The 22736-nt window shown below is 41.0% G+C and overlaps 1 protein-coding gene and 1 long non-coding RNA gene across 2 annotated transcripts in view; one reads left to right on the top strand and one right to left on the bottom strand.

Moving 5' to 3' along the window:
• LOC142047211 (uncharacterized) overlaps positions 1-22736 on the bottom strand; it is a 190810-nt gene that overhangs the window by 26876 nt on the left and 141198 nt on the right. The window lies entirely within an intron of this gene.
• On the top strand, positions 8250-22441 carry VBP1 (VHL binding protein 1). The gene is made up of 6 exons (XM_032788211.2): positions 8250-8394; positions 14068-14192; positions 15958-16024; positions 16508-16606; positions 19960-20098; positions 21188-22441. Exons 1-6 carry the CDS (start codon positions 8302-8304, stop codon positions 21256-21258), a joined length of 594 nt encoding a protein of 197 aa, XP_032644102.1. The 5' UTR covers positions 8250-8301; the 3' UTR covers positions 21259-22441.

The raw sequence follows: 22736 nt of genomic DNA, 5'->3' as shown, positions 1-22736 counted from the left end.
TCCTTGCTGATCCATCCCTTCTTCCATTCCTTGTAGGCTTTCTGCTTTCTCTTAATAACTTTTGAAATGCTTGTTCATCCAGTTTAGTATGCAACCCTTCCCTATGCATTTTTCTCCCTTGCTTGGGATGCAGCCTTCAGATACTTTCAGTCAAAGAGGCAGAAACTAATTCCAAGCCTCCCTGAGTTCTTCAGTCCAGTCCACTTCTGTAACAAGCATGCATTTTTGAAATCAAGAACCCTAGTTGCAGACTATTTTGTTTATCCTTCCATTTAGTTTAAACTGAATTAACTCATGATCACATAAACTATGGTTGACCTTTACAACCAGTTCTTCTATGTAGTCCTCACTACTTACCAATCGGAAATCTAAAATGGCAGCATCACCTCTCATTGATTCGGTGACTGATGAAGAAATCTGTCAGCTATCACATCCAGAATATCTGGCCCTACCATTATTAGTAGCACTTGTTCTCCAATCTGTATCTGGGAAATTAAAATCTCCCATCATCACATTCCCACTACTATTTATTTAATCAAAAATATTCTCAGATAGGGTCCTGGGGGTCTATAGCAGACCCGCAATGCTATGCCAGTGGTTATAAAGATAACCTTGTTACCTTTCTTCCCCAAAGTGATTTTAATCCCAAGAAGTTCAGTTTATCCACTCAATCATTTCTAAATTCTTTACAATCTACCTTGTAATTACAATACGAGTACTACTCCACCTTTTACTTGTCTTTCCTGAATAGCACATAGCCTTCAATATTTGTATTGCAGTCATGACTACTGTTCCACCATGTTCCTGGTATCCCTACAATCCCTGCCTGCACCAGTAGTTCTAGTTCCTTCGTTTTCTTACCTAGGCTCCTTGCATTGGTGCACAGACATCTTAGTTGTTTCTGCTTGGCTTCATCTAGATTCCTTGCCTGATTAGGTACAGTCATTTAACTGCCAATATTGCCTGTTGCTGACCGTGGAATTGGCACTATGTTTCTTTTAGTTGTCCAGTCTCTTACACTCCATTGTTCCTTTCTCCATTGCTGTATCCTCTTACTTGATTTTTGTCCTGCTCTATATTAGGATCAGGTGTGGAGAATGAATGTGCATCTCCCAACTGTCTCCCACAAATTCCTAGCTTAAAGCTCTTTTAATCAGTTGTGCCAACTTCTATCCCAGACTTTTATTGCCCTACCAACTCATGTGGAGTCCATCTCTGGAGAACAGTCCTCTGTCCATGAATGCCTCCCAGAAGTTGAAAATCCCAAAGCGCCTCCTTATAGCACCCTTTGCCCAAGCCATCTGTTGAGCACCATAATCTTGTCTGGTCTTCATTGTCCTCTGTTAGGGACAGGTAGAATCCCATTGAAGATCACCTGAGCCTCCATTTATTTTAAGCATCTTCCCTAGCCTGGTGTAGCCTTCCTTGGTGCATCCCAACAAGAATCTAGCAGTTATCATTCTTTTCTGCTCCCAGGAGGATCCTCTTTAGCCTTAGCTCTACTTTGTGTATCTTTGCTCCCAGCAGACCCTTCTGTTCTCTAAGGCTATGTCTACACAGGCAATTGAGCAACAAAACTTCTGTCTTTCATAGGTGTTTTTAAGAAAAAACAACAGCAACCCTAAAAGACAAAAGTTTTGCTGCGAAAAGCGCCAATGTTAACAGCATGTTGTTGGTAGGAGCACTCTCCTGTCAACAATGCAAACGCCGCTCATTAGGGGTGGAAGTTTTTTGTTGGCAGGAGAGCCAACAGTGGTTACACAGCGTGACTTAGCGGCACATCTGTAGCTAAAAGCTAAAAGCGGCACAGCATGTTGCTAAAAGCTGTGTCATGTAGACATAGCCTGGATCAGCTCTGGTGACAGGCCTGTCTGTTCTTATAGAGAGTCTCCAACACATAGACCTCCCTCTTCCAGGTGTTTGTGTGATTCTCTGGCCTTCCCCCTTCTGTTCTTTTTGGCTGCAAGTCTTGTCTTCTGCTCATGTTTAAGTATCTATAGAAGTAGCCTGACTTTTGAGGAATTCTGAGCACTTACTGCACCCTTCTGGGAGCAGCTATCTTTGCAAATCTACATACCTAAATATAGATGTAGAAGCCTCATTTTTTTACCTTTCTTCTCTCTTTTTTTAATCTTTCCCACTTTTCTTCATACTGTTCATGTTGCTTCTCCTTCACAAACGTGTCTGTATCTCTTCCTTTACCTCCTGCAGCCGCATTTGTCTGTTTTGCCTTATCTGCTCACTGTGGCTTCTTTCATTCTCTCATCCTCTGTTTGCTAAAATACACTCTAGTCCCTCTGCATTGTGTGGCTATTTAGGATGTTCTAGAATCTAGGTTACCCTATTAATCCATCCATTAACCTGAGGAGTCAGAGAAAAAGACACCTTCTTGATCTGGCTTGCATAGCTGCATGCCACACAGTGAGACAAAGCAATTCACTACCATTCTGTTGGGAACAATTCCTGGCTAATTGATGTTCATTGATGCAAAGGCACCCAGCTACACCTCTTGTACATCACAAAGGAAAGATGCATGTCGCTATGGAAACTGAAAAGGAAGGGCACCAGCTATGAAGGATACTTACGTATAACAATAGAAACATACTGTGTGCAAAACAAATGCCTGGGCAATAAAGGCTCAGACTCCCATGATTAAGCAACAGAAAGCATAAGTGATAACAGGATGGCATAAAGAGCATGGAATTTCTGAACCAACTTTCAGACCTACACTTCTGACTGTAATTAATAAAAGGAAGTGCCCAAGTATCCATGATTTGATGACAAAGAAATAAAAATACTGACTTAAGAATTGCTAATGTGCATTACTAGTGACTGAGAGGGTTTTTTGGCGTGTGTGTGTGTGGCAGGGGAAGGTGCTGGCTAAGGAGAGAACTATTATGGGAATACTAAACAAGCTACAGCAATCTCTAACTGTTCCCTTCCCCCTCTCAAAGTAGTATGAAGAGATACAGTGTCATTTTCATAAGGTTAATAGGCTAGTTAATTCTCAAACAAGTAATTGCAAAGGAAATAAAATGTGGAGAAAGCGCAAAGCTAATGGAAGTGATGCGTCTACTCAAAGCTGTGAGGAGATTGATTCGGGCCATTGTGCAAGTAGAGTTTGGAGTTAAGAGCATCATTTTTTATTATGTCCAACAAAATGTGATAAATGCAAAATTTCCTGATGAAATAACAGATTGAAGTCAAGTTCATCAAGCCCAGGGACTTTAGATTTTGCCTTCTGTCTTAACCTATCTCCCTTTCACTGGCATATTTAATACTGGGTGTGGTGTGCCATAATAATGAATAAACATATGGCAGCCTCTTGACTTCACATTCAAATTTGACATAGTATTAAAAGAAATGGTATTAAAAGGCCCGAGTTCTACCTATATTCAGCTTCCACTGTTTCTAACACTAGTGGCCCTATTTTTGGCAGGTTTGACAAGGCCCTGTTAAATCTGCATTAGCTGTTAGTTGGTCATCACTTTGATATCAAAGCTGCATCTCTTAACAGGCTTTCAACTGAGGCATGAGTTTTACCTTAGCAGGCAAAACTGGTTAGGCAACTGTAAACTTATTTGATTCATGTTGGAACAGGGACTGTCTTTTTGTTCTTTCTTTGTACAGCACCTAGTGCAATGGAGTCCTGGTTCAAGACAGACTCTTAAACAATATAAATAATAAACCCAGCCATATAATAGTAGCAAAACTGTACCTCTGTAATGCTATTATGGCTCTTAATAGCAACAATATGGTTGACTTTTTATTCAATTTTTTAAATTTCTTTTGCAATGAGTAGATAACACATTTGTGAGGTTTCAGCCCCCTAACTAACATCAAAAAGCAAAATCACGATTTTCAATAAAACTTTGCATGCAGAGAGAACTGGTTGAATGCAGGGGAGTGCTGCAAGGGTCATGGGAAGAGTGAGGGAATTCTTTCCCTGCAACTCATCATGTGCTATGTTAAGAAAAGCTGCTCTGCAAGCAACTGCAGTGAGGGTCCACCCGACCCTGTGTCACCCTAATTAGTGTCGTCCCTCACTTCTATGGGACGTATTAGCCAATCAGCCAGTCAGCTTCACCTTCAAATTTCCTGTGCATGCAACCTGTGCCAGAGTTCTTGCAAAGTGCAACTGCAATAACATAGTAGGGGATCATGCTTTTTTGCCTCCATGTTCAGACCATATGGATTGTTCTATGCTTTCTGGCTGTGGAGAGAAGATTTGCCCCCAGGGTTTACAATTGAATTAGTGGATGTTGCTTGTATGTAATGGGCATCTACCCCACACTGGCCTTTAAGGGGTTAATAGAGTATGAAAAGCAGCCAGTAGGAGAGGAGCTGTGAGGAGCAGCCAATCAGGGCCTAGCAGGCCCATATAAGAAGAGCTGCTGGGCACAGCAGATTCAGTGGTTCCCTGGATCTTAAGGAGGGAGAACTGGCTACCTTGCAGGTAGAAGAAAGCTAGCGCTCTGGATAGAGCAGTGTTGGGCAGGAACAGGAGAGCAAGAGAGAGCTCCTGCTGGTTGCTAAGACTAGCATGCTGAGGTAAGGATGAAGAAGGTGCTGAGATTGCAGGAAAGTGGCCTGGGGAAATGTACTGAGAAGTTGGAGGTGCAGCATGTGGCTGTCATCTTCTGGGTCCCTGGGCTGGGATCTGGAGTAGGAAGTGGCTGAACAGTTAGATTGCAGTGTTGGCCTCCAGAAGTGGGGAGCACAGATTGTTGCATGGCTGTAGGACAGTGTCATGAAGAGGATGCCGCAATCTTTGGAATGATGTGGGTCCAGGAGCAGAAGTGGTGGTGGACAAGACACCACCAGGAGTGGGTGTACCAACCTGATACCTAAGATGACCAGCAGGTGCTGCTAGTGTGACGAATGGAGCCCTGTCACATTGTAGTAGAGGAATATCACTTCTATGAGATTTAGGAACTCTTCTTGATGGGCATATTGTAGCTTCCAAAGTTTAAGCCTGCTGAACCACTTAGAAGCAGCACTGGAATAGAAAGCTGCCACCATGTGGCACCCAGAAGCTGTAAAGAAATGGAGCTTTCTGCCCTATACCACTGCCAACACTACCAGTATGGCAACTGAATCATGTTTCCTGCAGTCTTGAATTCCAAAGGAGGTTCCTCCCACTGTCTCCTTTGAGGGCAGCCCTGTGGAGAACTCCCTGAGCAACTTCCTGGGGGGCGGGGGCAGGTTGATGCAGAAAAACACATCTATGGACAAAAGGGCAAGTTGTAGGCACACAGAGGAGCTGGAAACTGGCAAGAAAACTACCATTTTTATGGAATTACAAGACTGACGTCTTAGGTAGCATCTTGACAAAGAGGTAAACCTGGATAGAAGCATAATTATATATTATACATACGGACCTGACTAGCTATTGATTATAAAAATACATCCTGAGGGAGGAGGCTTTTTTAAATTGTATCCTGTCATTCTCATTAATTGCCAGACTGTCTCAGTTCTTTTCTGACTTGCAATCTTCCCTTGGGGGAGGGGGGGTTCCTAGAATTGAAATATAAAAGTCAAATAGCATGTGGCTTTCAATTATTTTATTGTACTCTTCTGTAATAAATAAAGTGAGCTCTAACTTTTTTAAAAATGACAAATTTTAGCTTGATGGACTGGAGCTTGAAGTCAACCTAACAAGTGGAACACATTTTTATAATTTTAAAGTACAAAAATAAGTTATGAATTGGTGCAGTATGTTAAAGAGTCAATGTAGAGAAAGCGTTATAGTACTCAGCAAGTAGTATGCATCAGTTACTACCTAAAATGTCTGCTATTTCTTGACTGGTTGAAAATATGTACAAGAATGGATCAAACCCTCAGCTAAATCAAAGACCAAACGTTGATCTATGAACAACTGTGACAGTTGTGCCCCTTGGACAATGCAGATCACAAACTCAGATGAAGCTTCTGGGACCTGGAGGCAAAGCATTTTCAGTGGAAGGGAGCTGGTTATGGAATAATCCCCCAGAGGCCATCAGGGGAAATCAGAGTCTGACCACCTGTGCCAAACACTGCAAACTCTTTCTCTTTGAGAAAACCTCTCTACCATAAGTGCTACTCACAATATGAACGCCCTCTTTATTCCTAAACTCCTACCACTCTGCACAACTACTCCCAAGTAGAGTTTTGATCCCAGGGAAGGAAAAATGCCAGAAACCCCATGAAGTCCACTGACTATTGATTTCACATGGAAGGTAGGAATGTAAATATCTGTTTAAAAAGTTAACTGTTTAAACTATTACAATATCATTTAAGCAGTTAACCAATTAGAGGGAGAGGGACTGGGGCCCCTGGGGCTGCTCCGGCCGGTGCAGCTGGGGTCGATGACCAGTGTAGGGCCTTGGCTGCTCCAGCCAGCTGGGGTTGGCGTGGCTGGACTGGAGCTGGGGCTGCTCGGGCTGGGGGTTAACTGTTAGGGTCGGTTAACTGGTAAGATTAATGGTTACCAGTTAACCATTTAATATTTTACATCCCTAATGGAAGGCGCTCAGGATCCCTAACCTATGGTGACAGGCAGCAGTATAAAACCCTATCCTAGAAAGACATAATGTACACATGCTGGATATGATTAACAATGCTAATTTAAGTCCTGGAGCCTTGTTTTGCAGGAAGTGACATTCCTGTAAACATTATTATGCTAACAGAACCATAAATATACCATAAATCATTTTGTAAAGTCAAGTCAATGCTAAGGGTCTATAAAAGTTGTAGCAGCATCCAGTTCCACAATCCTTTTCACAAAAAAATGGAGATCCTTCTTCCAACATGGAAGAAGAAGCTCTTTGTGGAAAGAGGCCCAGTTATTTATTTTAGAGAAGCAACACATAATGCCAAGCTTCTTCATCAAGTTCCTCAGGCTCCTTATTCAAAACAAGCTTCACGGCACACACAAAAATAAAAAAATACAGCATCTTTGGCCATACATTTAAAGATTAGCGGTGCTGGGCCTGTTAACAAAATATAGTAATGCCCATTCTCTGGAGGCAGAGCTATGTTAAAGCAGGACTATCCCAAGAATTAATACAACAGTATATGGTGACGGTCATCAAACCTCAAATAGGTTGTCAAGTAACTACAACGCTGAAGACTGATCTGAAGGTTGATGATGTGGGAAGCACTTTATTTGACATGTTTCCCCTTTCTGGCCTGAACCCACCACTAATAATCCAAAAGATGGTAACAGAGGACAACAGCAGAGAGATGAACACCAAGGAGAGATGGGAGGCTGAAGGAGGGAAAGAGTTCAATGGGATCATCAGCAGAGCCCTTGCTGCTCCTAACAGCGCTCTGTCCTAGAGCCCTGCAGCAGGTCTGTGATCCTGCAGGACCTGCTGCTGTAATGATGAGAGAGGTAAAATGTAATTTGTTGCAGGCGGGATGGACAAAAAAAAACCCCAGACACAGGTGCCGACTTTCCAGTGTGCCAGGGGTCATTAACCCCTGGCTCTGCATCAGGCCCTGCCCCCACCTCACTCCTTTCCTCAAGGCTCCACCTCTTCCCACCCCGTTCCGCCAACAAACCTGAGGGCGCTGAGTCCTCTCTCCTCCCCCGCTGCACCCCACGAAAAAAATGATGGTGGCAGGCAGGAGGTGTGGGGAGAGAGGAAAAGCACTGATTGGCAGGGCCTGTGGGAAAGAGGGGAACTGATAGAGTGGTGTGCAGATGGGTGCTCAGTACCCACCACTTTTTCCCTCTAAGTTCTGCAGTCCCGGAGCACCCCTGGAGTTGGTGCCTATGCACTGGACTGTATTAATTTGTGGGAAAACACTAAATCTCTCGCCAGTTTGTCATAAAATGTGATTTCAGCCATGTAAAGCAAGTTGTTTTAATAGCTCAGTTTCAGAGGTGACTAGGAAGGAGAGAGAGTCCTGTGCACGGCCCTGCCCTTTAGCGTATTTCCCATGGAGACAGCACCGGCAGTGAGACCGCCCCGACAGAAACCCGGCAGCAGCAGAGCCACGGGACAGCAGGCGGCGGGCACTGGACCACTCCCCCGCCCGTCCCTCTGCAGCCCCGCACACCAGCAGCACCTCCGCTCCCCAGCCCACCGCTACGCCATGCCCACTAACCCTACCCTATCCCACCCACTGGAGCCCGCCCATTCAGCTAAGCCCCACCCATCTCCGGGCACACCGCGCCCTGTCAGTCAGAGCGCTGCAGCCAATGGGCGCGGAGGATAGGTGGGCTTCACGCTGACGCAGTGACGTAGGACTCGTGTGGCTCGGCGGAGGGGGGCCGCGCGGACGCACGGCACGCACCGCCGTCGGTTCCCCAAGATGGCGGCGGCCACCAGCGGCGAGATTTGTTGCGGCGAGGCGCCCGCGGGCGGAAGACGGGGCCACCTGGGCATCCCCGAGGCCGTGTTCGTGGTGAGAGCCGCTCCCGGCGCCCAGCCCGCTAGCGGGCAGGGCAGAGCCGAGCCGGCGGCGCTGTGGGGAAGATGGGCCCGGTCCCGGCGCTGGGGTCCTGGGGAGGGGGCACCTCGCCCAGCCCCTCGGCCACGCCCCTGGGTCTCTGCGCGGGCGTGGCTGGCTCTTCCCCGTCTGCGGCTCTTGGCAGGGGGTTCTGCCCGGGCTGGGGCTGGGGCTGCCCCTTGGCCCGTAGCTGCCCCGGGTTCGCGGGTTCTTTTCCGCTGGCGGGCGGGGGCTCCTGGGCCCCGTTTCCTTGCGGCAGGAGCAGGGGTGAGTGATGAGCGGGGGGCTGCGCTCTACGGGGTCGGGCGGGTCGTTCAGGGCGCGGGTCCTACTCTCCCGTCTGCACAGAGCGCAGGCTGGGCTGCTGGGGCTCACAACCGCAATCGCTGGGGGCGCTTTATGGGGCTGGGAGATAACCCTCGTGGGTGCAGTTCTGGATTCATCATTGTCGCTACCTGGGTCGTGTCATCTGTCTGCCCCAGAGTCGGATCCTAGTGCAATTTATGATGGATATGGATGTGCGTTTAGGGAGTGGGTCGGTATCCGAAATCTGAGGTGTTCTTGTGTGTAATGTTCTGTGACCTCCTACAGGTCAAACCGAGTAGATTCTTGTACCGTACAACCTAGTGATCCCTGGTTAGCCCATTGTCATCTGTATCCAAACAACAATACTCGGTGTGGAGAGCTTTGTCTTTATCTAAAACCTTGTTTTCCGTTAAGGTGTTTTGATATCTCCAGAGCTCTTGGGAAAACTGGTGTTGTCCTGTACAGAGAAATTCTTTTGACTCTAAGGTGGTGAGCCATCTTTTTTCCTTTCAGAAAATTAAACAGTATCACGTATCTTTGAAATTAAGTGTGCTTTTTTTTGCTATATTGAATTTTCTTCAAAAGTCTGAGGAGAAAATAAAAATAAATAAATTTTGCATTAGGGTCAACTTGCCTTGATGACAGAGTTTAGACTGAAAATTGATATGATTTAATGACCATAAGTTTTTTGGTTAGTTCAGTATACTAATGAACTTGTAAAGGCAACTCGGTATTTAAAAAAGGAAAAGTGAGTTTGAAAAACCTTAATGGAAAGACTAAATATTGTGTAATGTGATGTAATAGGGAAAATTTTCATAAATTCAAAATCATTTTAGGAAGATGGAAGTTGTGTTAATGGCTCAGAAAAGCGTACTGTCTAGTTTGGCGTCTAGTCTTCAGAAGTAGCCAATAATACTAAATGCTTCACAGAAAATTGTTAGAATTCCTGTAATGGCTATTTATAGAATAATCTACTTATTTGGGAAGCTTCTAGTTAGTTAATACTTGCGACCCAAAGCATGAGGGTTTGTATTTATCATAACTTTTCTAGTTCTGTATAATTTTACTATGAATGTCCTTTGTATCCATACAAATGGCTAATCCTTTTTTTGAAGCCTAAGACTCAATTTAATATTGGGGCAGAAAGATCCACATGCATTTTATTTTTTAAATTTTAAATTTACCTTTCAAATGAATTGGGTGTCCCCTCATTCTTGTATTTTGAGAAACTTTCTTTATTAATAGGAATGACTGAATGACATTCTCTACCATCCATTAAATTAAGTCACGTTCCTTCTTATTCACATCCCTTTTAAAGTAACCAGTGAGCTCTTTTCCACCTCTCCTCATAATAGAGCTCTTCAACGGAGCACTGCTTTACTGCGTTATATTTGAATTCAGGTTATAGTGTGTCGCGTTTATATCAGGGTAGAAGTGTATATATCTCTTAAGTTATTTTTCCTCATGTTTCTTGCAGCCTTGCATTTTCTGGCAATGAATTTCATCTGCCATTATCTATCCAACTGTCTAGCGTTTAGGAAGAGACATGCTTTTGACTTTCAGAGAGTTTTTTTTTTCAGACCTAAGGAAGAGCTCGATGATGCTTGAAAGCTTATCCCTTCCACCAACAGAAATTGGTCCAATAAAAAGATATTATCTCGCCTATCTTGTCATTGGAAAATCTTAAACCATTTTGCTCTTTCTCTTGTCTCCCATTCCAGGTTATTAATGAAAATATAAACACCTGGGGTGTAGCCTTAGGGTGTATTTCACTATACATCTTTTGCTACAATAAAAAGTTACCATTTAGTTTCCACTCTTTGCTTTTTGTCTTTTACCCTTAAAAAGGTATGGATTTAGGCTCCTAGAGATGTAGCTAAGCACCTAATGGGATTTTCAAAAGTACAGTAACTCCTTACTTAATGTTGTAGTTATGTTTCTGAAAAATGCGACTTTTTAAGCAAAATGACATTAAGTGAATCCAATTTCCCCATAAGAATGAATGTAAATGGGGGAGGGGAGGTAGGTTCCAGGGAAATTTTTTTTGCCAGACAAAAGGCATTATATACATTTTAAACAATTTTAAACAAGCAATTTAATACAATTGATTGCTGCAGGCAGGAAAGGTAGAGGGAGGCTGCGTGCCGTGTCCTTGCTCCTCCCCCCAGCCTCCTGAATGCCACAAGACATCTGATTGCCACGGGCAGGAGGCGGGGGTGGGGGAGGCACTGATCTAAGTGGGAGGCACTGCGGGGGGCATAGGGGAGCTGACGGGGGACTGCCAACCATGAACAAAGTCGTTGACCAAATGATGATGTAGGGGAGCATTGCGCAACTTTAAACGAGCATGTTCTGTAATGGAGCAGGGATGTAACATCGAAACAACATTAAGTGAGAGGACATTAAGTGGGGAGTTACTGTACCTATGCACCAGACTTCCAATGATTTCATTAGTCACTTTCTAATGTATGACAGAATGACCTCTATGCCATGATTACTTAGTTTAGGTTCCCTTAATCCTTACTACCTCTTGGTGAGGGATTTTGTGAAAAACCTCCTGAAAGTCCAAATCCATTAGGTTCATTGGCTCTTTCCCCCCGATATCTTGTTGCTTCACCAGAGAACTCTTGGAGACTGAAGAATCATGACTTTCCTTTATAGAAGCCATGCTGGTCTGACGATTATATTATGTGAATTTAGGTGTTTTATAATTCTTGAATTATTGCCATCAATTTACTTGACAGTAAAGTAAGGTTTGCAATATCCAGGATCATTCTTGCAGCTTGCTACAGTCTAGTCCTCTGGCATAGTAGCCGATTTTAATGAGAAATTGCATATTTTGTTAGTAATTTTTCTACCCCCTTCTCAAGTTCCTTCAGAACTCCTGAATGAATGCTATTGATCCTATTGACTACTTGCTCTATAATATGTTCAACTCACTGTTTTTTGACACTCCAGTCTCTGAGAGTCTCCTTTTTATTACTTGAAGAATAGGTCAGAGTAGGTATTACCATGTAGTCACTTAATTCTTTGCTTCTATTTTGACTTTTAGCCTTGTGTACCCAATCAAAAGTAGTGCTTAACTTTCTAATCTTAGTAAAACCTATGTTACTCCAGTGTGGGGAAACTGACTTTTTCACATACACCAACAGAACAGCTCCTACTTTCAATGTCATGCTACAACACTTGGAAATTGATATTAACTTGGTACAGAAGGGATCCGGGGGTATTTTTCCAAGTGAATGAGGTGTCAAGTCTCATTGTGTTACAAGTATTTAATGATGTTCCATTGTGGGGCCGTCTTGTATCTTTCATGTTTTATGGCTATTCTTATTGTGAATTCTTCTGGTAATGATATATTCTTGAATTGCCTTGAAATTATTGATGCATCTGCAGTGTCTGGCAGCCCATCTCATGTAGGCAACCAATTCTCTTATGTGTGGGTTGATTGAAAAGTGTTAATGAAGATGTTGGTGACTTTGTACAATGTTGAGAATGTTGTGTATGAATCCGTGTACAAAAAGAGAGTGATTCAATATGAAGTATGTCACTAGGTATGTTGGAAATGGATGATAAATGCGCATGCTTTTTGACTTGACTGAATATGTAACACCCTGTTGCCAATTAAAAGACCATCAGAGAGCCATATTGTGACACAGTAGTGGATTGTTTGAAAACTGCAAAAGCGATAGTCGTATTTTGTCATCTCCAGATGGGGAAGGTAATGCCTTCAGTGAGCTGCTGAAATTCCCAAGTGAAAGTAAGAGTAATAGTTAGCACAGTTAATGCAACTCCATGAGTTGGGTGCCAAAGCTGGAATCTCTTTGTAAACTATTTACCTGGAAAAGCTGCTTGAAGTCTGAGGGATTTTGTGAACCAGTTTTGCAAGTTGGTCCTAATGTACTTTTGCAAGCTGTCCTCCAAAAGGCAGGAATGTGTTTTCCTGGTTAAGGAATTAGTCTGGGAAGATGATTATTTGTAATTATAGATCAGGGTTTCCTCAAACAGGGGTCTCTGCTTGTGTAGAGAAAGTCCCTGGCAGGCTGGGCCAGTGCATTTACCTGTGCTGTCCACAGGTCAGACCAATTGTGGCTCCCAGCCAATAGGAGCCGCTGGAAGCAGAGGCGCCACTGGAAGCAGCTCCCATTGGCACGGAGCAGTGGTCCGCGATCGGCCGGACCTGCAGACGGGGTGGGTAAACACACCGGCCTAGCCTGCCAGGGGCTTTCTCTGCACAAGCGGAGACCCCTGTTTGAGAAACCCTGTTATAGATCATGCTTATATGGTGCCTCACATCCAAAAGGTGCTACATAAATAGCATCTATGAAATGTGGTCTCTTAACTTTCAGTCTAGTGTCCTGTCCACTAGACTTTGTAGATTATTTATCAGGAGGCAGCAATGTGAATTCCTCCTACTTCAGATGAAGCTTGGAATTCACATTTGGTTGTTGGTTCTATGCTGAGAAAGCAGGTTGACTGCACTTACCTATTTGGGTAAGTCCACAGTGAGTCTCGCTAGCCCAAGGGGATTCATGCTGTCAGTGGCATAGTAAACTATAATAAAACCAACCACTCACCTGCCTATTTATTTAAATAAATATCACTGCGTTGTTGTTGTTTTGTGTTTTTTTTTGAATTAGTAAAGAATGGAAGCCTCTAGCTAGAAAAAAGTAAATTGAGACAGGGCCATATTTTTTTGTCGTCTAGCAAGATGTATGTATTTAAAAAATGCTGTCAAGCCAATAGCTTGTGACCATTTTTCTGATTTCTTTAACATGAATGTCACTACTTTCCTGACAAAATACCCAGTGAGAAATCTAAAAGTAGCGGCCCTAGAAAGTTTAATTCTTCTTATTGCAAAAGTGCCTACAAGTCCCAGCAAAGATCATGGCCCCTTTGCTCTTGGCATTGTATTTATATATAGTAAGATGGTCCCTGTCCCAAAGAGCTTACAGTTTGAATAGCCAAAGAGTGTGACAAGGAAGTATGACCCATATTTTACAGATGGGGAAACTGAAATACAAAGAGCTTAGGTGATACTACACTTTGAATGGAAAAGAAGATAGTTTCACGTTGCATGTGGCTGAAACTGTAAGGCATAAAGCACCAACAACTCTAGCATTGTGAAATACCTTCTGTGTTCACTGTACGTGATCTAGGTTCTAAGTAAGCAATCATCTGAGCAAAGAGTCAAGGGAAAATAATGATTGAAGGTATAAAATCACTTTTAGTGCAAAATAACTTTTGTCTACCTAATCTTTCTGATCACATAAATAGACCCTGGGTTTCTATAAAATTGTTAATTTTATCTTTTTCTTAAAGGAGGATGTAGATTCTTTTATGAAACAGCCTGGAAATGAAACTGCAGATGTAGTACTTAAGAAGCTGGATGAACAATATCAGAAATATAAATTTATGGAACTTAACCTTGCTCAGAAGAAAAGGAGGTAAGTTATAATTTTTTCAAAGTTTGGAAATTGAAAATAAGACTTCAAAAAAAAAGGTTATATTTTATTAAATATTTCCGACTGCCATAAGAAGTAATAGGAAGTGTAGTGCCAATAATGCAGTAAATTTAAAAAGGTGCAACTCCACTTCTTTTCCCACAGACTGATCAGCAGTGTCAGTAAGCCTGAGTTTATAGCTTGATAGACTTTAAGGCCAGAAATGACTACTGTGACTGTCTAGTCTGACCACCTGCATAACACAGGTCATAAAATTTCGCCAAGGCACTTTGACATCAAGCCGGTAACTACTTTTTTTTACTTTTTTTATATGAAATATAAACACATAATAAAAGAAAACATATATAAATATAGGCACAAGATAGAAATAGCATAAACATAACAAAATTGAACATTAATTGTTTGCAAAACCTGGAAAAAGCAAAGAAAAAACCCCAAACCTGCAGAGGTCATGCAAGGCATCAGTTATTAAAGTGACTAAATAGAGAAGTGAGAATATAACCTACGAGTATCGGGGACTAGTATATACTGAACTGCAAAAGTATGCAATAGTTTCATGTATGACCAGACATCCTCAATTTTTCCAAGTGTTTTTATTACAGTCATTTTTTCAATTAATGCAATAGTAGAGAGCTCACTTTGCCAGCCTTTATATAAGGGAGGAATTGCAGATTTCCCATTTTTTTCAAAAGAAGTCTTGTGGCCACTAAAATAGTTACTGCAATCCATTTCTTAATGTTAACTGGTAGTACCAACTGATCCAGCACCCTTAAAATTCATAAGCTTGGAGAAGGAAAGATAGCATCACTTAATTTTTGAGAGAGCACTGACTGTTTCAGAACACATGCATTTTTTGACAGGTGAAGAGGATGTGTGAAAGCCCGTAACTTCTGTTTTAGCAAGATAATATCTTTTAGAAAGACATCAAGTCTTGATTTAAATACTTTCAAAACTTTTTGGTGTTGCTGAAATGAAATAAGATGCCCTGGGAACTGCATTGTGGCAGCCTGCCTGCTTTGCTGCGCAGTTGCTTGTGAACCTAAGGAGTTGACTGAAATTGAAATGATTGTCAGATCCACTGCTGCCTGCCACTGAATGGCAGTGTGAAACTGACCAGGCTTTATTAATTTTACTCAGCTCTGAGCAATAACAGAGGCAAATACTGGGGCTTGCTTTTATTGAGGGGGATCCTTATCTATGAATAACTCCAGTGCCTGCCTTTGCAGCCAACCTGGCAAGCTTATGGGGTGTCTGGGTTGCCAAAGAGGTGGATGCATGAGCGAGGGAGCTGGCAGTAAACCAGGCAAGTTTCCATCAAAAGATTTGCCCAAATTGCCTCATTCCCGCAAAACTTTTCAATTTTGGTTAATCAGCATTTTCTGATGAATGTTCCATCAGAAAATTTCTGACCTGCTCTAATTTTAATTCTTTGCTCAGAATAACACACTTGTTCCATCAGAATTTTCCTTGTATTCACTGTATTGATTAGGATGTTGGAACATGCCAGGTACACCCAGCCTCCCTAGGTAAGTGTACTTGCTAGATCTCTTGCATATTCAGAAGTGAAGTGTTTGTGTTAACTTCCAGGCCTAATTATGACTTTTTAACACCTGATTAAAATGAATAGAGAGTGCCTGTAGAACCTGAGTTTCTAAAATTTTAAAAAAATGTTGGATTATATAATAGCTAACTGTTTGGGGAATCTGTATGTGCAAAATACTAAATTATGACTGTTGTTAATTCACAGGCTAAAAAGTCAGATTCCTGAAATTAAACAGACGTTAGACATTTTAAAATATATGCAGAAGAAAAAGGTAAACTATTTTGATTATTTAATGGGGTATGAATAAATAAAGTTAACAGCTTTTCCATACTAGCAGAAAATATTTAATAAATGTTTTGGAGAGCACACACAATTCGCTTTTATAAAATATAGTGGAATTATTCTTAAGGCACATAACTTTATTTACTAGCTTTCAGAAAATTAACATTCCCACTGTAAACTTGACTTTTAGTAGCTGCAAATGATGCACTAAGCTTGGGCTCCATGGACTGTTAGTCTTTGTAGCCATTTCTAATTTGTGTATAAAATCACCACCTTATAACATGCTGTCATCAAACTTAGAATTGTAACTTCTATTTTGAAGTAAAAGTTTACAGTAGTCCCCCAAAAGTTTAATAATCACATTACTAAAAAAAAAAGGCAGAAAAGTATGTTCTTTACTCTCGTTTCTGTACTGCTGTCTTAACCATTTGCAGTGCAATTAGCAACTTCAAGTTCTGTGATCTGTCTTAAGGAATCCACAAACCCAATGGAGACCAGGTTTTTATTGGCAGATAACCTCTACTGTAAAGCATCAGTTCCTCCTACGGATAAAGTCTGTTTGTGGTTGGGGGTAAGTAACTACAGAATTCCTCTAAATATTTTTTTTTTAAATAATTAAATTGGCAGGTTCGTAATCTTATTTGTTTATCTCTACCACTCACAGTGGGACAAAATTCTGTGCAATCATTGAGTTTAATGGAGTTGTATGAAGTATGAGGAAGGTTAAATACCTGGTGTTAATTATGGTCAAAACTAGAAAAATAGCACATTTAGGTGATCGAGTAACTGGTCCCTGTACCAGCCTCCAGTGGGAGTTCAGTGCAAAAAGGTCTTCAGAATGTAGTACCTACTATTCCATGGACAAGTAACTTGCATAACTATAGTCTTACTTTACAAAACAAAACAAGGCTAAGAAAATGCTGTAAATTCAGTGCCATAATTTGTGCAGTTGTGCTGAAGGGAGACACACTGGTGTGTGTTTGAAAAGCTGGGTCTTTGTTGTTTCTTTGCCCATCTCTTCCATTTCTAACTTTACCTCAGCACTTCTAAGTTCTGTGGGGCATGGACAGGTTTTTGTTCTGTATTTATACAGCATCTAGCTCAGTGGGGTCTTGGTTCATGACTGGGGCTCGTAGGCACTGTGGTAATACAAATTAATACTGCAGTAATAGACATCTTAAAAATATCAGTGAGAACCCTTCACCTTTGGGTCTAGAAATCAAGCTGTATTTTTTTTTTTTTGGCTTTTGCATCAGTCATTAAGATTCTTCAGCTACCCCTGTGCAACACCATTGTCTTTGACTTGGCACAGCTTAGCCAAGTTCCAGGTGCGGGGCCAACTGGTATGTTGAAGCACAAACCAGAACAGACTCCAACTATCTCTCCCCTATAGGAGTACCAAGTAGTGACACGCTTTTATTTGGTAGAGTCAAGTATGACACACAAGATCACATGGGCTAGAACTCTTGAGGAAGAAGCTGACATCTTTATATGGTGACTTTTTCTAACCATAATTGTACATTTTCAGTTTGCTTTTTCTTATTTTATGTATAATTACCAACAACTGTCAAATATTCACGGATTGGAATTTAACAACTCGCAATCTTGTTGATTCTGCTTGCAACAGAACATGATGTAGCTAATCTGCAGTTTACATTGGTTCTACTGCTTGCAACAATAAAAACTGTTTTGTCAGTGATGTAAACCTTACAGGGCAATTTCAACATGTTAGGGACTTAATTTAATCTATTTTATTCAATGCTCACACTTTTTAACATTCTGATGAGCCATAAATTCCAGTTTGTCTTTTCTTTAAACTAATCAGAATGATTAATGATAGGTATTTCATTATTGCACTGTGGTTCAGAATACCAGTCCACCATTACCTTGAAGGCACATGTCCAGTAAAGCAGTTTGTTTTCACAATTAGGTCTGCTAATATTTTTCTATTTGTCTTCTGTATGTTTAGCCATATATAGCCTCTTACTATCCTATTCACAGAGTACATTGTATTTCAGATGAGGGAAGGATTTGTCTCCTATGTTTCATATTTATAGGGCACTTATCAATTTTGTATCTAAGCACAAACAAGGGGTTGGCTGGGTCAAAGATTTTAAACAAAAGAGATCTCTAAGTACTTAAGCAGTATCAAGCAGGGATATCTGTGTTCATCCATTTCCTTATCTGCAAAGATAACTAACTTACTAGTGTTTGTTTTGAGACCACTAAGTCCCTGAACTCCCCATGCCAGAACTGAGTCATCTGCTTAGGACAAAAACATTGTCTGCACACAGTTAATCTGCACAAAGGCAATGTTAGTGTGGAATAAGAGTGTCCACGGGGGCAGTTAGTGCACACTAGCTATTTTGGGCTTTCATCTTATGAAGACAGGCATTTAGTGAAGGCTGGAATTGCAGAAGTTTTGGAAACATTTAGAATTTCATTCCAACCTGAGCATCCTTTATTAAATGTTAACTTTTCGGAAGGATTTCTCCCTGGTGCCCATCAGCGTAAAAGCCTGAGAGCAGAATTCATATAGCTTTGGCTCCGTGAAAGCTGTTGCGGGCTTTTAGGTGTGGTGTATTCACATTCATTTACAACTGTCAAAATATGGGGCCCAGTGGCTTTTTTGCATTGAATATTTGTTGCCATTAATTAGTGTTCACACACAAATCTGCTACCAAAAATGCATTTTATGTGGTTTTGGGGCATGCCTTGACCTTACTGCCTCATCATGGCTTCCAGCGTATATTGGTTTGTATTGGGCTGTGTATGCTCTGTTTCTAATTGCTTTCTTGAAAAGTTAAGACTTTCTATGCCAAGGAAAAAATGAATTACTAATATAGTGCATCCTCAGTCTCATGGAAGCTACCTGTAAGAGGAGTTAGTTGCCATAAGATGCAGCATACACTGTTCCAAACCAGTGCTGACAAGGTGTTTCTGTGGAATGTTTGCTCAGTGTTGTTCCGTTCTTTGCCCTGCAGTCCTTCAAGAATGCATGTTAATGTTGTCTTCCACTATTAAGTGTCAAACTGCCACTTATGCCTTTGAAAATCACTCCCAGAATGTGCTTAATAGTCTGGAGATATAAAAGAGCTCTTCTGTCTCTAACTCTGATTCTGTTAAATTCCACTGTCTGATGATGCAGTTGACTGATGCTAGTTGCTACATAGATGTGAAATTGTAAGCACCGGTCTCCAAATAAAGAAAATAATATTGAAAAACTGTATATAGCTCTTACTCAGTACTCACAAAGGACAAAACTGCTCTGGGGTCTCCAGCACTTTCATTTGACATTGTTGGTCTTTCTACATGGGAACTTGCGCACCGAGAGAACAACGTATTAGCAATAAGATCTGCCATGTATATGTCAAAAAAGAATTTTGTCCTAAATTGCATCAGATGGCTTTGTTGATTTCTGTTGTTGATACTAGGGTAAGAGCATTCTGCTATTGAATCTGGATATTTCCAGAAGACTTTAGTATATTGTTTAACATTTCAAAGATACTTTAGAGAAACACTTGCTGAGGGAGCCCTCCTCCATTTTTAAAAGAAATGTTAGAATTGTGTTAATTAAAATGTATGTAATTCTGAAAACATTAAAGTCTTGTTTTTGTTTGTATGGACTGCTGGCCACAACTGTAGCAAGTGTCCATTTGTTGCTTAAAATGACATGGGGAGCAGTATTTGCAAGCCTTTTGTGGGTTTTATTTCTCAAATACTGAGGTGATAGAAGCCGCAAATGGATCCCTGCATTGCACTTCCTTTTTGTTTACATAGCTTTGGTGTGTGCCTGTTTACATAGAAGGTTAAAATCGGTCTGAAATGTTTGTAACATTCCCCTTGGATAGAGTTAATGTTTTCCTTAAGGTGTGTTCAACCTAGAGTAAAAGCTTTATTAAAATTAAGTATCTTTTCTCTTAGGCCAATGTGATGCTTGAATATGATATCGATGAAGCCCAGGCTCTTTTAGAAAAGAATCTATCAACAGCCACAAGAAATCTTGAGTCTCTAGAGGAAGACCTGGATTTTCTTAGAGATCAGTTCACCACCACAGAAGTTAGTATCCTTTTGGAGAAAAACAACTTTACATTAAACACTGGTACAAATTTTTCTCACATTTCCACAGATAAATAGATTTTTAGAAAGAGAAATGGATTATTCAGCTCTGCTTATTTGGTTTTCTAACCAGACTAGTGGATGGAGGATTAGCAAGTAGCTGTCTTGAATGGTAATGGTGGACCTTGTGTCTCAAATTCTGAGCAAGGGAAGGGACAGTTTAATGCAGCACAGCTAGTCCCTGTTGGAATTCCATCTCTTAACAGATAGAGCAGGAATATGGGCTGCCAGTGCAACCTATTGTGATGTGCACTGCTGTTCTAAGTGGGTAACTTGAGGACATAGGCTAGTGCTTAGAGTTGGTAGCCAATTGGATTTATTGATGCTTCAGAGCAAAATGGTTCCTTGTCACGACTCTGGATAGTACACAAGTGCTATTCTTTGTGTTTGCCACCAGTAGAATGCCTAATTCAACTTTTCTGAGCAAGAAAGCCAGTGCTAGAACCATGTAAATGAACCTCTCTGGGGAGTCTTGATGGTATCACATTCATTTTGCATTATGTTTTTGGATTTTCTGCTTCCAAACCTGCCTTTCTCAAAGAGCAGTTGAAGACTGATACTTTAGCTACTTATTAATACTGGAGGGGAGCTATTAGGGTTTCAAATGTTGCCAGTGTTAAAGGACATTCAGTGCTGAATAAAGTCATGTATGGCTGAAATAGGTAAATGTTGCAACCAAAAAGGGGTAAGTTGTAACTGGAAGCAGTTTTAGCTTTGGTATGTAGGAGTGGAAGTAAATATGAAGGGAGAAATGTCTGTGCAAAAATATTTAACTGTTAGCATGTAGATCCTCTGAACAGAGGATGAGTAGTGACCATGTATAGCTGCCCCATCACTTGTCAGAATTTCCACAGCATCAGGGTTCTGCACTGCAGTCAGCTGTTTTGTTAATCCATTTCTCTGTTGTCCTTCATGCATCAGTGAAACAAGCAAAATTAACTTGGATTTAATGTACTTAGGTGATTCTGCAATCAGTTATCTCTGTTTTGTTTTTTGTTTTGCATTATAGCAGCTTCCTTAACTATACCCTCAGATATGGCTAGAGTTTATAATTGGGATGTAAAGAGAAGAAACAAGGATGACCCTTCCAAAAACAAAGCATAGTTCTACCAATTTTAAATGTGCTTACGATTTCCAAATACTTTTATTTTAAAGACCCCCAAAATTCATCCTTAAGGGACTGAGTTAAGTTAATCATTTCGATAAATGATAAAATATATAAAATCAGTAATAATGGTGAGCACCATTTTATTTATTTGTAAACTCACAATTTGGTTTCATGCATGCTTCATGAAATTCTGAATTATTTGAAAGGATACCACACGGTCCAACAAAGGGCATAGCATTTTTGACCAGTTCAATCTGTTTGACATAAGTAAATTATTTACCTGAAGGTTTGTCTAAAAATGTGAGGTGCATGTATGAAATTGAGTTTAGGACATTTTATAAGGTTATTGTAATGTAAGGGTTTACTTGTTTCATGTTTGCTGATGTGTTGTATACACTTGACGAGGTTAAAAATAACTTTGGGATGGGGAAGACATGCAGCTGATAATTAGCAAACAGAGAAAATACAGTGAAATCCTGGGTTTCATTTCTTAGTCAATTACTGCTTTGGCAACATCAACCCATAAGCATTCCCAGAGATCCACTTTGGATAAACTTGATTTTAATCAAGTTTGGGTTAGCCAGCTGATAGCTACTGAATTTTCTGCACTTTACATACAATAGTTCATGATCAGAAAAGAACAATTAATGGATTTCATTCAATAAACAGCACAAGCTATGTCAAGACTGCATATCGTCTCGCCCCAGGCCCCTTTAACATACACGCACACACTGTTTATCTTTGCAAATATATAGAACTAGGACCTCAAAATGCTAATATCCTGTAATACAAGAAAACCCCCACTTACAGCCCTTAGACAAGAAGATGACTAGTTCAAATGTCTTAACACTTTTGCAAAGCCTGCTAGGTGAAACCTGTATTAAAATATGGATGGTCTATTTGAGCACAGCTTCTGTTACAAAACAGGCTTAATATTTTTTTCAGTTATAATGAAGCCTCACAAGATTGTTGCCTTTACCTCTGCAGTTTCCTCCTAAAACAAAATGCACACATGGTGGTGAAATTAGTGAGTTAGTATTTACACTGCTGAGTGACTGGTAATACAGGTTTTGCTAGAAAATAAATGCAAATGTTAACTGTTCTATCTTCATGTAATAAACAATATACCTGTAAAGTTTTTGTACTTTTATTTCATGATATTAAAATAGTGAAACTCAACACTTGTGGTGAACATCTCTTTTGTGAATCTTTCTTTTTCAGTGTAAGATTACAAGTCTTGCACCTAAGCTTGTATAACTCTTCAGTCCCTTGGAGGGGGAAGAGAAACTTGGGTGAGTCAACAGGTAAAGTAATTGGCTAGACTGAAGAGGAGAGAGATTACTGTAGCTCCAAGGAGACACTTCCATGGTGGGAAACAGGATTTGAGGACTGACTATATTGAAGGGCTAGATATTAATGCTAGAAGCCCCAGCTACAATTTGGCAATACCCTGAATGGGAGTAGTCCAAGCTAA

The sequence above is a fragment of the Chelonoidis abingdonii genome, chromosome 8, assembly GCF_003597395.2.
Source record: "Chelonoidis abingdonii isolate Lonesome George chromosome 8, CheloAbing_2.0, whole genome shotgun sequence".
Classification (NCBI taxonomy): Eukaryota; Metazoa; Chordata; order Testudines; family Testudinidae; genus Chelonoidis; species Chelonoidis abingdonii.
Note: the sequence above shows the minus strand (reverse complement) of the source record. Positions and strands in the feature narration are given on the sequence as shown.

Bases quoted from the DNA above. Each gene is read 5' to 3' on its own strand.
- VBP1 (XM_032788211.2), top strand. From the start codon at position 8,302: ATGGCGGCGGCCACCAGCGGCGAGATTTGTTGCGGCGAGGCGCCCGCG. The intron at 14,193-15,957 runs GTAAGTTATAAT...GTTAATTCACAG, and splicing joins CTTGCTCAGAAGAAAAGGAG to GCTAAAAAGTCAGATTCCTG. The intron at 16,607-19,959 runs GTAAGTAACTAC...CTTTTCTCTTAG, and splicing joins AAGTCTGTTTGTGGTTGGGG to GCCAATGTGATGCTTGAATA.